This window comes from Tripterygium wilfordii, chromosome 16, assembly GCF_013401445.1.
Source record: "Tripterygium wilfordii isolate XIE 37 chromosome 16, ASM1340144v1, whole genome shotgun sequence".
In the NCBI taxonomy this organism is placed as follows: domain Eukaryota; kingdom Viridiplantae; phylum Streptophyta; class Magnoliopsida; order Celastrales; family Celastraceae; genus Tripterygium; species Tripterygium wilfordii.
The window spans coordinates 7,876,501-7,893,059 of NC_052247.1; the positions used below are offsets into that span (position 1 = coordinate 7,876,501).

The following is a 16,559-nucleotide window of genomic DNA, read 5'->3' on the forward strand; positions in this document are numbered from 1 at the left end:
AATACTCAAGGTAACTTTCTTTTATTTGTTGTTGAAACACAATTAGCGGTTGTGTCTACTGGATCTTGGTGTGTAGACACTGGAGCCACTAATCATGTGTGTAATTCGTTGCAGGGGTTCCAGGAAACTAGACGGCCAAATAAGAAAGAGAGTTACGTGCTTTTGGGAGATGCAACAAGATTAAGAGTAGAAGTAGTAGGGGTTTTTCATTTGAGTTTTAGTAATGATAGGACTTTAATTTTGAGCGATTATCTTTATGTACCAGCTATGAGACGAAATTTACTTTCAGTTCCATCTTTAGCATTGAATGGATATTGTTTTGAGTTTGATAACTCTATTTTTATCAGGTACAAAAAAGGTTTTATCTGTTCTGGTACTTTGATAGATAATCTTTACATTATTAGTCCAAATTCTTCTAAATGTAATGAATTGAATAACTCAACAATTGTGCCATCTAAGAGAAAGGAACCTTCAAAACCAAATCAAACTTATCTTTGGTATCTACGCTTAGGTCATATAAATCTGAACAAGATTACTAGACTGGTATGAGATGGACCTTTGAGTTTATTGGAAGTTGTGGAACTTTTAGTTTGTGAATCATGTTTGGAAGGTAAGATGACTAAGAGGTCATTTTCGGACAAGGGGTATAGAGCCAAAGAATGTTTGGAGTTGATACATTCTGATGTATGTAGTCCAATGACTATCCGAGCGAGAGGAGGTCATGAGTACTTCGTCACTTTCATAGATGACTACTCAAGGTATGGATACATTTTTCTAATGCACCGTAAGTCTAAAACTTTTGAGATGTTCAAAAGTTGTAAGGCGGTTGCGGAGAAGAGTTTAGGAAAGAGTACCAAATCACTACGATCTGATCATGGAAGTGAATACCTCTCGAGAGAGTTTATGGAATACTTATACGCAGAGGGGATTTCATCCCAGCTGACTGTGCCAAGCACACCACAACAAAATGGTGTGGCAGAATGGAGGAATAGGCTCTTATGGAAATGGTAAGATCGATGATGAGTTTTTTTGAATTGCCTAATTTCTTCTGGGGCTATGCCCTAAAAATAGTTGCCTACATTCTGAACTAAGTTCCTTCTAAGTCAGTACCAACTACTCCTACTGTATTATGGACAGGGCGAAAGCCCAGCTTGGCCCATATTCAGATATGGGGTAGTCCGGCCCATGTGGTGGTAGGGAACGCTGGAAAGTTGGAATCAAGAACAAAAGTATGCTTTTTCGTTGGATACCCTTGAGGTACCAAAGGTGGTTTGTTTTACAGTCCTATGGATCGGAAGGTTATTGTCAGCACCAATGCCCGATTCTTAGAAGAAAACTATATGATGAATCACAATCCCAAAAGTAATATTGTTCTTGAAGAATTAAGAGGGGAAACATCAGTTGAGGATAACGATCTAGTACCACATAACCGTGGGAGGATTGGCGAATCCCAAACTGATTTTGTACAAAAGGATGATCATGACATGTTGGGGAATGAACCAGATCAGCATGAAGTTCCTGATACAAATCGAACAGAATCAGCACACCAAAATACTCCAGACGAACAAACAGGGCCTCGTCGTAGTGGAAGGGTAACTAGATTACCTAGTCAGTATGCTCTATTGGGTGAAGTGTATGAAATGATCCCAATTGAACTAGATACTGATCCCAGTAACTACAAAGAAGCTCTCCAAGATAAAATTACAATATCTTAAAAGAAAACTATGAAATCTGAGATGGAGTCCATATACTCAAATCAGGCTGGGAACCTATAGAACCACTGAATGGTGTAAAACCCATTGGTTGCAAGTGGATCTACAAGAGAAAGAAGGGGGTGGATGGGAAGGTTGAAACCTTGCCAAAGGGTACACTCAGAAAGAAGGGATCGATTATGAGGAAACCACTTTAACATGATGCCCTCTTTTCATGGTCTAAGTTCGGAAGATCCACTTAGTCACATTCGTGAAAGTTTTAATATGGTTTCTGGCATGTCTTTGGCTATAGGGGTTTCTAAGGAGTTTTTGAGGATGAAGATTTTCCCCTATACTATGAAGGATAAAGCAAAGATGTGGCTTAACGATTTGAGGTCGAGTTCATTGGCAACATGGACTGAGGTACAAAATAAATTTTGAGAAAAAATTTTCTCGACTCAGAAAACTAATGCTCTTAGGGATAAGATCATGCAATTTGAACAGCAACTTAATGAGTAATTTTTTGAGGCATGAGAGAGATTTAATAATTTATTAACTCAGTGTCCCCATCATGCTTTGCCTTTATTAATGTTGATGCGCATTTTTTATAAAGCACTGACAGTTCCTAGTAAGGCTGCGGTTAATAATTACATAGGGGAATCTATCAGGAATAAGACTCCAGCAGAATGTCAAACTTTGTTTGACAATCTGGTAGTTGAGACCCAATATTCAGAGACATAAGGTAAGCGAGCTGGTGTTTATGAACTTAATAATTCTAATACTTTTGCACCAAGATCGCAAGTTGACGCTATTGCTAGTAAGTTGGACATGCTTCTAGCCATGAATGGGCATACAATTCAACAAGAGCTCTGTGCCATATGTCATGTTCCTGGCCATGCCATCGTCACATGCCCTCAAGGAGTGGATTTTCCAGAGTTTGTACAAGAACAAGCAAACATAATGAACTCTTATAATCGAAATCCAAGGTTTGACCCGTACTCCAACTCTTATAACCCAGGTTTTCGAGCACATCGAAATTTTTAGTGGAAGAATACCCAAAACCAAGCCAATCCACCAACCACCACATTGGAGGACATGGTGCGGCAATTGGCTGTTAGTCAACAGAAATTGGAGGCTCAAATTGGTCAAATTGCTGAGGCATTAAGCCAAAGGGAAGCTAGAAAATTCTTTAGTCAGACTGTCATCAACCCGAAGAACAATGAACAAGCCAAGGCCATTCATCTCCGACGTGGTAAGGTTATTAATAATGATGTTGATGACACTAATGACGTTCTGGATGTAGGTGAAAAAGAACAAGAAGAGGTTCAACAAGACGTTGAAAAAGTTGAGCCTACTCCACCTGCCACTCATCGTAAGGAAGGCAAAACGAGTGTTCTCCATAAGGCGGTCAATCCTTACATGCCGCCTATTCCATTCCCGGGTCGTCTTAAGCAAAACAAGCGGGATAAGTATTTCAAAGAGATATATGATGTGTTAAGTAAAGTTCAAATTAATTTGCCCTTGTTTGATGTGATAGAACAGATTCCGGCATATGGGAAATTCTTGAAGAGTTTGAAGACTCACAAGCTAAAATTTGCACCTAATGAAGGAGTCAAGCTGAATACGAATGTGAGTGCAATTATTCGAAGGGACCTTCTACCCACGTTATCTGATTTGGGTAGCTTTGATATACCCATCACCATTGGCAACAAGCGGTATGGACATGCAATGCTAGATCTTGGAGCAAGCATCAACTTAATGCCATTCTCGGTTTACAAGCAACTTGGAATCAAGGAATGAAGAATACTACAGTTTGCCTCGAGCTTACTGATCGTTCTATAAGGCACCCTAAAGGTATTGTAGAAGATATTTTGATTCAAGTAGATAAACTCATTCTTCCTACAGATTTCATTATTTTGGATACGGAAGAGAGTGGGATGGATGGACATGATGCACCTATACTTCTTGGTCGACCATTCATGGCTACAGCGGATACATGCATTTGAGTGAACGATGATACATTGACGATGACAGTTTTGGGAGAAACTATGGAACTTAAAGTGTTGAAGCTCTCTATTTTCCTTCTACTTCACTTGATACGTGTTTCCCTATTGATACAATAGATATGTTGATTACATCTATCTTTGTGCAGAATGAAATTACGGATCTTGAACAAGTTTTGATAGGATCACCTAGTGAAGAAGAAGCAATTGAAAATGTTGGAGCGGTATTAGAGCATACCAAACCATATCAACCAAGGTACACGCCTCCAATTGAGCCATTGGTGATGAATAAGACAAAGCTTGAACCATCTATCATCTCCCAACCAAAGTTGGATTTGAAACCGTTGCAACAACATCTCAAGTATGCCTACATAGGTAAAGATGAGACTCTTCCGGTAATTATTGTTGCAGATTTGACTAAGGAAGAGGAGTAGAGTCTCATTCAAATGCTTAAACATCATCAAACGGCTTTGGGATGGACTATTGCCGATATCAAAGGCCTTAGCCCCACTTTGTGCATGCATAGAATTTTGATGGAGGATGAGGTAAGACTATCACGGGAATCACAAAGAAGACTCAATCCAAACACGAGGAAGTGGTGAGAGCCAAAGTTCTTAAATTGCTCGACGTGGGGGTGATCTATCCAATCTTGGATAGCAAGTGGGTGAGTATGGTTCAAGTAGTGTCAAATAAATCTGGTATCACTGTGGTGAAGAACAAGGATGACTATCGGATGGAGAGTGTGCATTGACTACCGAAAGTTGAATACCGCCACTAGAAAAGATCACTTTACTCTCCTTTTTATTGATCAAATGCTTGAGCGCTTATCGAGTCATTCTCACTATTGTTTTCTTGATGGTTTTTTAGGTTATAATCAAATTCCAATTGCACCCGAGGATCAAGAAAAGACCACTTTCACATGCCCATTTGGTACATTCGCTTATAGAATGATGCCCTTCGGATTGTGCAATGCTCCTACTACTTTCCAATGTTGTATGATGGTAATTTTTTTCGACATGGCGAAGCGAATAATTGAGGTATTCATGGATGATTTTTTGGTTTTTGGATCTTCTTTTGATGCATGCCTTGAGAATTTAGCTCCAGTTTTGCAACGATGTCAAGAGACAAATTTAATTTTGAATTGGGAAAAATGCCATTTCATGGTTAAGAGGGGTATCGTGCTAGGACATGTAGTGTGTCATCGGGGATTGAGGTAGACAAAGTAAAAATTGAATTGATAAAAAATTTACCTCCCCCTACTTCTATTAAAGGTGTTAGAAGTTTTTTAGGACATGCGGGTTTTTATAGACATTTCATCAAAGATTTTTCTAAGATCACAAGACCTCTTTGCGATTTATTGGCTACAGATGTAGTTTTTGATTTTGACAAAGAGTGCTTGGAAGCTTTTAATGTGTTGAAACATGCATTAACCTCGTTTCCTATTATTTCTGCTCCTAATTGGTCATTATTGTTTGAGCTTACGTGTGATGCATCTCATTATGTTGTTGGTGCGGTTCTTGGCCAAAGGGATGGTAAGGCGTCTCATGTTATTTATTATGCTAGTCGCACTTTGAATGACACACAACTCAATTACTCCACCATAGAAAAAGAGTTGCTGGTGGTTGTATTTGCTTTGGAAAAATTGCGTGCTTATCTAGTTGGTTCCAAAGTAATTTTTTATACTGACCATGCGGCTTTGAAGTATTTGTTGAATTAGAAAGATGCCAAGCCTAGGTTGATTAGGTGGATTCTCCTACTTCAAGAGTTTGATTTGGAGATCAAAGATAAAAAGGGTAGTGAGAATGTGGTGGCCGATCTCCTTTCACGCATTGTGGAAGAAGGTTTTTTTCAAGCGAATGAGGTGCCAATCAATGAGACTTTTTTGGATGAGAAACTTTTCGTTGTCCACTCAAAGGAACCATCGTATGCTGATTTTGTTAATTATCTTGTTTGTGGTGTACTTCAAAAGGGACTAACTTTTCAAGAAAAGAAGAAATTTTTAGCTTTGGTCAAGCATTATTATTGGGAGGATCCTTACTTGTTCAAGCATGGACCCTACCAAATAATTCACCGGTGAGTTCCCAAAGAAGAACAAGAGAGCATTCTACGTCATGCACATGTGCTTGCTTGTGGTGGACACTTTGGAGCCAAGAAAACGGCTTTAAAAGTGCTCCAATCAGGTTTTTTCTGGCCTACTCTTTTTAAAGATGCATTCACTTTTGTGCTATATGTAATAATGGTCAAAGGTTGGGCAATATTGGTAGAAGGAATGAGATGACTTTGAATAGCATTTTAGTGGTTGAGATGTTTGATGTGTGGGGTATTGATTTTATGGGTCCTTTTTCCCCTTCTTACGGCTATGCTTATATCCTTGTAGCGGTGGATAACATCTCAAAATGGGTTGAAGCCCTAGCTACTAGGACCAATGATCATAGAGTTGTCCTTACATTTCTTAAGGATATGATTTTTACTAGGTTTGGAACCCCTAGGGCCATTATTTGTGATGGTGGTAGTCATTTTTGCAATAAGCCTTTTGAAGCTTTGTTGAAAAAATACAACATCACTCACAAAATAGCCACCCCATGCCATCCCCAAACATCAGGTCAAGTGGAAGTTAACAATAGGGAGATCAAACGAATTTTGGAGAAAACTGTGAACTCCTCTTGGAAAGATTGGGCTATCAAGCTTAACGATGCTTTGTGGGCATATAGGATAGCTTTTAAAACACCCATTGGTATGAGTCCTTATCGTCCTATGTTCGGAAAAGCATGTCACTTACATATGGAACTTGAGCACCGTGCATATTAGGCTATAAAGAAATTGAATTTTGATATGCAAGCTGCAGGTGAGGAAAGGAAATTACAACTCAACGAGTTAGAGGAACTTCGTCTTGAAGCTTATGAAAATGCAAAGATTTACAAGGAACGCACAAAGGCGGCATATGACAAATTGATTCAACCGAAAAAATTTACCGAAGGTATGCGTGTTTTATTATACAATTCTCGACTTCAGTTGTTTCCGGGTAAATCCGAGAGATGGTAGCACGTTCAAGGTGAATGGGCAACGATTGAAGCCATTCTTGGCTAATTCTCTAATGGATGGATGTTGACATTGGTGTCATAGTTGATCAAGTCCCAAATCTAACACCATAGTCAAAGAAGCTTTGTCTTGCCAAGACATTAAATAAGACGCTAGTTGGGAGGCAACCCAACATAGGTATGTAAGTTCATTACATACTTTTGTGTGTTATGTAAATATTACATGGTTAGGTAGTTTTGATTTGATAAAAAAAAAAAAAACTTGGTGTAATTTTATTGTAGCGCTGGGTTGTCGCTGGATCTGCAAACAGCGGTCGATCCGCTCGTACTCATGCTTCTGGAACAACAGCCTTGGTTCACTTCGCTCGAGTGGTGATACCAGCTCCAGCACCACACTCCAGGTGAGTTAACAGATATGGACCTGCACTTGATATAACCCAATAATACTTTAATGGGAACCCATAGGCCTCTCACTCATTAATCCCACTTGAACACTTTTCACATACTTAGCCCAGCCACAAACAAAACACTTCTATCACACTCTAGGCCATCTTTTCTCTCTTATTCCACTCACCCACGGATACACCACCGTCATCTCCTTGCTTACCATCGTCTTCCACGGTTCCTATGGACCAAGTAACGTCTCTTCCAGCTATTAATTCCTTTTGCTGTGAACTCTCTGGTATGGCATCTATTATGTGTTTTCAATGGGTACTAGACCTAACTTATGGCCTAAGAATTTGAAAGGACTTGCGTACCGAATATGTCTTTGTGTTGCTATCTACATATGCATAAATTCTTTCACTTGCTTCATTGATTGTTGATGCTTCCTATGGGTTCTCATTTGTGTGGTTACCTTTGCAATTTTAAGTTGGGCACAACATGTTCGATATAATGCCAAGTCAAACACTTCTTCTTCTTTTACATGTTCGATATAAGTGTGGCACATTATGTATATCCCTCTGTTTTTGGATGCCCAAAAGACTTTCTTGGTCATGAAGGTGACTGTAATCAATTTGACTTAGTAATGAGTGGAAGATTGACTAACAAAACATACATTACATAGGTGAGTAAATTGTGCCCACAAAATGTTTGCGATACTACCTAGGAGAAGTTTATTCTGTCATTTTGTTTGCATGGCGTTCCACTATAGTGTAGTATATGTGCACTGTAGCACACTATATGCACTCATTGTCCAAGTAGGATTTTATCTTAAATTGAATCTATGCCATGATGTCCAATGGAGCGTGCAAGTTCATCTTTGAGTGCTATTCTGTGATGATCAATATGATTTTCTGGTTATGCTGGTGTGTACTTAAATGGAGGAATTGGTTGATTTCGAAACTCTTATTATGTTGGTGTCATGCGTAGATTATTCTCATGGCAGTTATTTTGTTCTGCATGTAGGAAATATGGGAAAGCGTAAAGTTGTTGCTCCACCTACCACGTCATTTAAGAAGGGTGTTGATATTTACACTGATGCTCCTCTCGAAAAGGAAACAAGCATTGCTGATAATGTGTGTGCATTGCCAGAACATACAGAAGCAATTCAGTATCTCACCACGCACCCTTTTGAGTACCTTTTGGATCCTGACCCCGATGATTAGTTGCGTGTATATACAAAGGCAATGCGAGCTTTTTACTGCACACTTACTAAAGTTTCAGGAGAGGAACACGAGAGTATGACTGATGATCCAAAGTCGTACTTTGTAACTATTGAGCAACATGTTATTCATTTTTCTACCATGGACCTATGTGAGCTAATTAGGTTTCCTCAGGAATTTGTCCCCAATACTGGATTTGAGCGGTCAACAGTTCCATTCATAGCTAATATTGTTATGGCTCTTACCACTGAGACATATAAGGGCCAGTGTTTTGTGACACGTTCTCAACTTCCAAAATCTATGAGACTTGTTGACACGGTTGTCAAGAGGAATTTGATTCATAAAGGACATGATCAGGAACGACAAGGTCCATTCTTCGATGTTTTATATGCTATACTTAAGAAAGAGTGGTTTGGCATCGGTGAGGTCTTTGTGGAACAAATGCTTTTGGTTAAAAGCAGGTTGGAGAATCAGTCAAATCAGTCTCTTCTTTTCCCTCACCTTATTACTCGGTCGTTGTTGTAGCATGATATTACTTTGCGAGAGAAGCTGACTACTGATTTCCCTATGGAAATTTTCTCTATGAGCTCATGGAATCTGAGCCGCTCATATATGGATAGGATTGCTTTGAGAGGTGCTTCAGGTTCTTCTCACTGGAGTTCTAGTGCCCCTACTCTGATTGAGCGATTTGAGACTTTGGGGACTAACTCCATACTATTGTTGAGGAGCAGGAAAGCTTACGTGCTTTTGTCATGAATGGATTTGAAGATGTACGAACAGAGTTGACACTGCTTAGAGCTAGCCAGGAGGCACTTATGGTTTTCTTGGGGTGTCGACCACCCGATGTTCCACCTCTACCGTGATTACTCTCAGGTTGTGTTGTTCCCACTTTTGTGTTTTTCTTTGTTTTATCTTTTACGCATTGGGGATACTGCGATGTCTAAGTGTGGGGGGTGACTTTTGGATTCGAGACATGATATGTATTAATTGCTATCTTCTTTCGATGGGCATGTATCCGGATCTCTTAAATTAGTAGTATCTGGTAGTGTGAAAAAAATATATATTGTGACGTTTGTGGGTATCGTCCTAGTAAGCCCTCACGAGACTATAACTCGTCCACTAGGGACACCTAGGGGTTTAAAGGCTTGTGGTATACGCTAAATACCATCGTGATTCCCTACGACAACGGGCTATTAGGATTAGGTAGAGTCTTTATTTGAGAATTTTGGATTCCTAAACTCCTTCGCAATGATGAAATTGATTTGTGTCACTTGATTGTATTGAAGATAATTTGCTTGAATTCTTGACTTGGAGATTAAATATGTCATGAATTATTAACTTGCATGTGAAGTTGAAAAATTGCATAGTGTCGTTCATCACATACATAATTGTGGAGACTTATACCCGGTGAGATTTGAGCCCATCGTTTTATTCTTAGGGATTTTGTTTCTACTCCATAATTTCTTTCGTGCTTAAATTTTCTTGAAATAGATCTCATATTCCTTGTTTTGATCACTTTGTCAAGAATACATCTCTGTGAATTTTTGTCTGGATGATCTTTTCTTATGATGACTTGTTGATCTCGAGAGATGAAAGTAGGCATTCTTTGATTCGTTTGTTTATCTTTCTAGCCTACCCTTGCATTTTTACATCGCTAGTACCCTTTTTGAGCCTAAACACTAATCTTTTTGTTCATAGCCAATCAAACTTATCCTATTTGCATTGAGGTTCTCTTGCTCAATAGAAATTGAATTTTCTACTTTCTTGTGAGAACTATTGAGTTGAATGAAAAATTGCTTCAGAAGTGGTTGTTAATGTGCTTTGATGGGTTTGATGTAAAGTGTGTTGGGTATATGAAAGAAGGGAGTCAAGTGTGGGGGTATTGCAAAGAAGTGAAGAAAAAGAATAAAAAAAAGAAGTGGAATGCAAAAAAAAAAAAATCAATAGGGAGAGGAAGAAAGAGCATGCGTTTAAAAAAATATATATTTCAAAAGAATTATTATTGGCTGCTCTTATATTGTTAATGTAGGGTGATAAGGTTCAAAGAATTGAAAAGTGTGGGTCTATTATGAGTTGGTTGGGAACTAAAAATTTGAGAAGTGTTGAATTGATCTATTGAAACTTTGGTGGTTCTCTTGAATTTTATGTTCTCATCTACCTTTATATTTGCCTTTACCTACACTATACCCTTAAGCCTAAAAAGTCCTACTTGATCTTGAGAATGACTTGGTTTGATTTCGAGAAGTGATTTGAGACGTTCACGATTCTTGGTGAGTGGTATCCGTTGATGAGATCTAATTTTTATTTCCTTTAATAGCGTTCTTCATGAATTGTATGTGGTATTTTGCTATCTTCTTTACATTGTTCCGTCCACGTACACTTGAGAGAATATTTTAGCCAACTTCAGCGTGATTTTTGTTCTGAGTGAATTACCTGTGAGGTTTGAAGTTGAAGCTAAACGTTATGTGATGAATGATTACAGTTGTAAATAGGGATGGCAACGGGTCAGGTACCCTTCCAATTAGGAAATACCAAAACCGTTTTCATTTAAGATTCTCTATACCAAAACCGTTCCAAAACCATTTAAAAAACCATTTAAATTTCCATTTGAGTATGGTTTATATTAATTATGATTTTATAATTCAAATTAATCTAATTTATAGTTTTATTAGTATGCTTCTATAAATATATATGTTTTAATATGCTTTATCATGTTATAATTTAGTATCCTAGTAGTATGCCTTTATAGATGATTTATAATATTATTACTATAATGAATCTTTTTATTAAACGGTTCGGGTACCCTAAACCCGGCATCAAAAACCAAACCCGACCCTAAACCATGACGGGTTTGAAAATCAAAACCAAAACCGTTTTCAAAACCTATAGGATCGGTTTTTGGGTTTTAAATGGATCGGGTATCCTGCGGATGGTGCTCGGATCGGTTTTTTTTGCCATCCCTAGTTGTAAATTTCGAGATGGATATGACGGTTTTTTATTCTAATTTCATTGAATCTTTGAGTTGAGATTTGGATAAGTTGCTTTGGAGTGATTACAGTGGTACGAATTTTTGAGATTAACGACGGAGTAATTTACTCGAGGACAAGCAAAAGATAAGTGCGGGGTATTTGATATGTGTATATTTAATCCACTTTTGTGCATAGTTCTATGTTCGTTATTGGTAATTTTAATAAAAATTGAGTTGGTAATACATAAATTCTTGATGTTCTTATTGAAGGAGAGCGGGGAGCGGATTACGAATGAAAGAGTTGGATGAAATCGCAGCTGGGATGACGCCGAGGCCCGATTCCCTTGACCCAAAAATATAGTTTTTATTCAAATCCCGACTCAACCCCTCACCCTGCCTGCACCACAACCACTAATTCTCCCTTACCAACCACCTCTTTTGTTGGGAATCCGAAAGAAGAAGGAAGGAAAGCCCGTCTTTTTGGCATCAATCATCAAAAACCCAAGTACTCTCTTTCGGATCTAGGAAACCGCTCTCAGAGATCTTTTTTCCTTTTGGAAGATACAGGAGTGAAAGAATCAACCTATTGATATTGGAAGATCCAACGAACGAATAATCATTGAGTCCTCCGGCTGCTCGCTCTTTGATCAGTGATTCACCGGCCACTAGATCGATGAAGAATCCGATTCGTGCGGATTCTTTCCCCAACTAACGAAGAGTTGGCATCAGTCCTAATTTTGTCTCTGTGGACCGAGGAGTCTCGCTATAAATGATCCTTCCCTCATGTTCGGCTATAACATAAACTCCTAAATCTAGTGCCACCTGTCTCACCTAGAGAATTTAAGAGCAGACTATTCATTTATTCAAAAGTTCAAATGGACCGCTTGAGCACAGATGGCCACTCGAGCGGCCCCTTACATGCGTTCTACCACAGAACCCTCAAGAGACTCCTCTCAAGCACCCATAGTCGATCGAGCGGCCATCCAACCGATCGAGCGCCCAGCAGAGATCGAGCAAAGCGGAAGGAAGCTATTGGACCAGAAGCTACATCTTTGACCAATCGAGCGGCTATCACCGCTAGAGCGGAGTTGACGGAGCTGATTTCCGAAATATACCAAAATTAGGTTTTTTTCGAGACTTCTAGGGATATAAAAAGAGGGGGCTGAGCTTAGGGAGACACACACACTTTTTATGCGGTTTCCAAGCAGAAGAACAAAAGTCTTCCACTCCCATGTTAAGGAACGTGGCGGACCACACATGATTCAGTCCTCTTTTCCCGAAACTCACCTAAAAGGAATTTTAACCAGAGTTTGGGGTGCCACATTTTTCTAATTTTGGTAAAGATTTTATGTGTGAAGTGGCGTTTAGAAGACTTTTAAATCCACTTGGCAAACATATCTTTTTCAGCTTTGGAGGATACTTTTGGTATGTTTCAACTTTGAGTGCGGAGGGCTCTAATACTCTTAAAAGAGGGGACAAATGTCACACACCATAAATAGGTAAGGATTTCAAAACTTCTTTCATAACATCTCCTTTAATCAAAAGTTGACTACCTTTCTCAATCAATACTAACACACCCTCAATTGAATCCTTTGCTAGTGTCAACTTTAATTTTTCCTCAACATGAGAGTGAATATAAAGCTTAGGGACATACTCAATTGCCCTCCCAAGGTCTATCTTGTTCCCCTTTTTTCTCACTTTGTTTTCCTCTTTCTCTTCACTTTTCTTCTCCTCTCTCTTTTCCTCAATCTTTTCAACTTGATTTTTTCCTTATCTCCACATGCTCTATCCCCATTTATAGTATTTCCACCTCATCACCCACTTCTTCCACTAGTTTCTCATCCTCACTTCTCTTAGGAGTCATGGTTTTGTCAACTACTCTCTCACTCCTTGAGGTAGTAATGGATTGTTCTTGTTCATGTACATTCAATCCCCCACTCGAAGTTTTGCCTTGAGATTCTAATGCTTGGGTGAGCTTTGTTAATTGGCTTCTTAAATCTTCCAAGGCTCTATTGGTTTGCTCATGAAATTCAAATGTCCTTTGATTCACATCCAATTGAGCTTCCATGAATATTTGAAGTGTATCCTCAAGTGATCTTTTTGGGGGTGGGGTGCATGGTTGGTAAGATGGTGGAGCTATATTTTGGGGTGGAGGTTGTGCTTGCCTAGCGGGTTGGTACTCGTGTTCTTGAATGTAGTCAAAGGGAGGAGGAGGAGCATGCACATTATGCCCATAATATGCATATTGGGGAACTTGGGGCACATGAAATATATGATGCATGGGTGGTACATTGAGAGGTTGAAAAACATGTTGGGGTGCATTTTGAAATACATGATCATGTGGAACATTTATGGTCACATTTTGTAAATGGTTATCATTTTGAACAATTTTTGGCACATTTTGCAAAACATTACCTCCTTGGGCATTTGGTTCATGCCTAGGATTTAACAATTCCTTTATGTTCACATTTTGCAATAAACAACGCAATGTATTCAAATCAATTTTTTCCCTTGACCACTCCCCGCATCATTAGCATGAATACTACTCCCCTAGGTAATGACATTTTGACACAAAGTTTCAATTAAGCACAAGCAGTGCCAGATAGCAATCAAATAGTTTCAAGTAAAGAGGTCTCAACCAAAGGCACATTCAAAGCAAGAATTTAGGTCAATAATCAAAGGCATCAACAACAATTTTTCAAGAATAAATAACCACACCAAGTATGTAAGAAAGTAATAGGGAATCACAAAATGCGCAAATCTCTCTCAAACAACGTTTCCACTACCACAAAGCAAGCAAGGTGGCATCCATCGCCCACAGAAAATTAAGTTAATCTCATCCGCCAAGTTCTCACTCTTTTTTTTTTTGAATTTTCTCACTTTTTCTTCAACTACACTAAGTTACACTATAAAGGCAGTAAAAAGATGGAACGAAGTTACCCTTGTCGCGTGACCGAGCACCTTCCTTATTTGATGGCAAAAAGCGTCTACAAACAAGCGTCTATAAGCCACCCTCCATCTTCAAATTTGCTTCCCCGACAACGGCTCCAACAACTTGACCAAAACAAGAGTGTGTGTGTACTTACCCCTAGTGTAGGGTATCGGTAAGTAATAAACTGGTGAGTCCGGGTCGATCCACGAGGAAGCAATGCAAATTTGGTGATGAATGATATGCAAATGACTGCTAAAACTAATAAACACAATGAATATAAAATAAAAGCAAGTAAATGAAATGGGCCGAATGACTCGGTAGCATGAGCAATTTTGTAATCAAAGTAGGCACGAATTGGATTTAAAACAATTAATTAAAAACCTAGTTCCTAATTTGTCCGGTGGCTACTCATTCTGATGCAGAACGGAAGTTAATAAGAAGGGATTTGATCACGTCAAAACCAAAAAAATAATCAAGCAGAGTCTCTACCAGAGAGTTACAACGTGAATCAGTTTCACTGAAGAAAATTTAATAATAAAAGCATTCATAAAAAGTTACAGTAGGTGGCCCTTTTATAAGGCTCCTAAAATAAGAAATTAACTAGGATTATTACTCCTAAAATCAAATAATACTAATCAGAAATAGACTAGGACTTATGACTCCTAAACAATCATGGAAACTTAGAAATACTAGAACCAGGACTCTAAAAAAACAAATAAAACTACCGGGCCCTCTTATTCTTCTTATAGTGGTCCAATTGCTTCATAAAAATGTCCTCAACATGTTCTACATCACATTCTCATACTCAAGGTATTATCGCAGACACACACAACCATACACAATGCATTGTGCGATACCATTAACTATGCATATGCAAAGGAAATTGGGCATGAAGATTCCTACATGGAGGCCATCGGGCCTCTTGGTCTATGATGAACGCAAGGGGTAGACACTTAGTGTTATGGATTAATGTTCTCCCTTGGGGCATGCCTTTGCTAGCACTCTAGTTTCACACTCAAAGACCAATTAACCATAACTCTCCCATGCATATTCTATAAATTCCACAAAATCCCATCATCAATACACACAATTAATGATTGTGCAATTTAACTCAATCAATTGAGAAAATCATGCATTGGGTATTAACAATTCCTAATCAAGCATGTTAAATCAAGTTATTCTACCACACGAAGAATACAAAGAACACAACACACCAATTCTTATGTATTAATGTTCCCCCTTGGGACTTAGCTTTGTTGTCGAACCCGATTCACACTTCGAGTCTAAGAAACAAAATAAAACATGCTATTCTCTTGCACTCAAATACATAACTAATCGAAGTTACGACTCTTTAAACATACCTCAAGCAATCTAAACTCACATCCACCATTCCGGACTAGAAACTAGAAATCAAACCTAGCCACTCATGATGTTGAAGATAAACAACCAATTACTAGTGTTTACAGTAAAATCAATAGAAAGCTTAACAAAAACTTGAGAGAATATGCTAACCTAAGAGAGAGAATAGGATGGAGGCTACTCCCCCCATAAGGAAAGATCCTTTCAAGAACGGTGTTCTTAGGGTTAAAACACCATATTTGGTAATGAAAATACCTAACTACCCTTACAAGATCAAGCCCCATTGATTACAATTAAGAAATACCTGAAAGACCCTTCAAAAATCTATGTTGCAGCTGTTGGTTCGCGGCAAGGTGTCCGGACAACTTCTAAAGGTGTCCGAACACTTGGGCTTCATGAATTTATCGTCATAGGCTATGTTTCACTTTTCAAAGAAGTTGTCCGGACACCTCACTACAAAAATGCCCAAAAAGGTGCTCTAAGTTGTCCGAATTAGGTCCGATTCCTACAAAACCAAGGGAAAACATTTGTAAGTGTAAAACTAAGCTAAAATATAATAAAATACATTAGCTAAGTGTTTGAAAATCCTAATTAAAGGACAGTGGAACCTCAAAGTAGAGGTCCAATCAGCTTCTCATCTCGATGCCTTGTCTCGTGGGGTTTGCTTTCAGTATGATAGGAGTGTCAATCTCTTCCACGCTTCTCATCTCAGAGTGGATCCCTCTTTGAGGTTCGCCTTTCATACTCCTTCCTCGTGTGTGAATGTCTATTTGGTGAGCATCTTCGCTCAAAACAAGATCAAACTCCTATGTTGGACGCCTGGTCGTCCACTTCTCGAGGTGGGCTTTCTAGGGGGACTTTCCTTTCGCATTTCTTCAGTGAGTCCTTGATGCAACGACTTTAGATACTCTGTTGGGTGCCAAATCTACGCTTCTACCTAATCCTCCGTTGGAAGCGCTCCTCT

General features: G+C 38.8%; 2 protein-coding genes and 1 non-coding gene across 4 annotated transcripts; 2 read left to right on the forward strand and 1 right to left on the reverse strand.

The window, feature by feature from the left end:
- Positions 1 to 2,160: 2,160 nt before the first annotated feature.
- Positions 2,161 to 2,268, reverse strand: LOC119981565. Its single transcript, XR_005464176.1, has one exon. It is a non-coding gene; the product is annotated as a small nucleolar RNA R71 (small nucleolar RNA).
- A 2,442-nt stretch (positions 2,269 to 4,710) lies between these two features.
- Positions 4,711 to 6,846, forward strand: LOC119980742. The gene is made up of 7 exons (XM_038823539.1): positions 4,711 to 4,907; positions 5,003 to 5,312; positions 5,412 to 5,535; positions 5,664 to 5,874; positions 5,941 to 6,428; positions 6,540 to 6,671; positions 6,818 to 6,846. The coding sequence occupies exons 1-7, from the start codon at positions 4,711 to 4,713 to the stop codon at positions 6,844 to 6,846; spliced, it is 1,491 nt and encodes a 496-aa protein (XP_038679467.1).
- Positions 6,847 to 7,243: 397 nt separating this feature from the next.
- Positions 7,244 to 9,600, forward strand: LOC119981471. Of its 2 annotated transcripts, none has more exons than XM_038824601.1 (2): positions 7,244 to 7,414; positions 8,140 to 9,600. In XM_038824601.1, the coding sequence occupies exon 2, from the start codon at positions 8,361 to 8,363 to the stop codon at positions 8,859 to 8,861; it is 501 nt and encodes a 166-aa protein (XP_038680529.1). In that variant the 5' UTR covers positions 7,244 to 7,414; positions 8,140 to 8,360; the 3' UTR covers positions 8,862 to 9,600. Both variants share the same exon structure in this region, with proteins under 2 accessions (XP_038680529.1, XP_038680530.1).
- Positions 9,601 to 16,559: the final 6,959 nt, after the last annotated feature.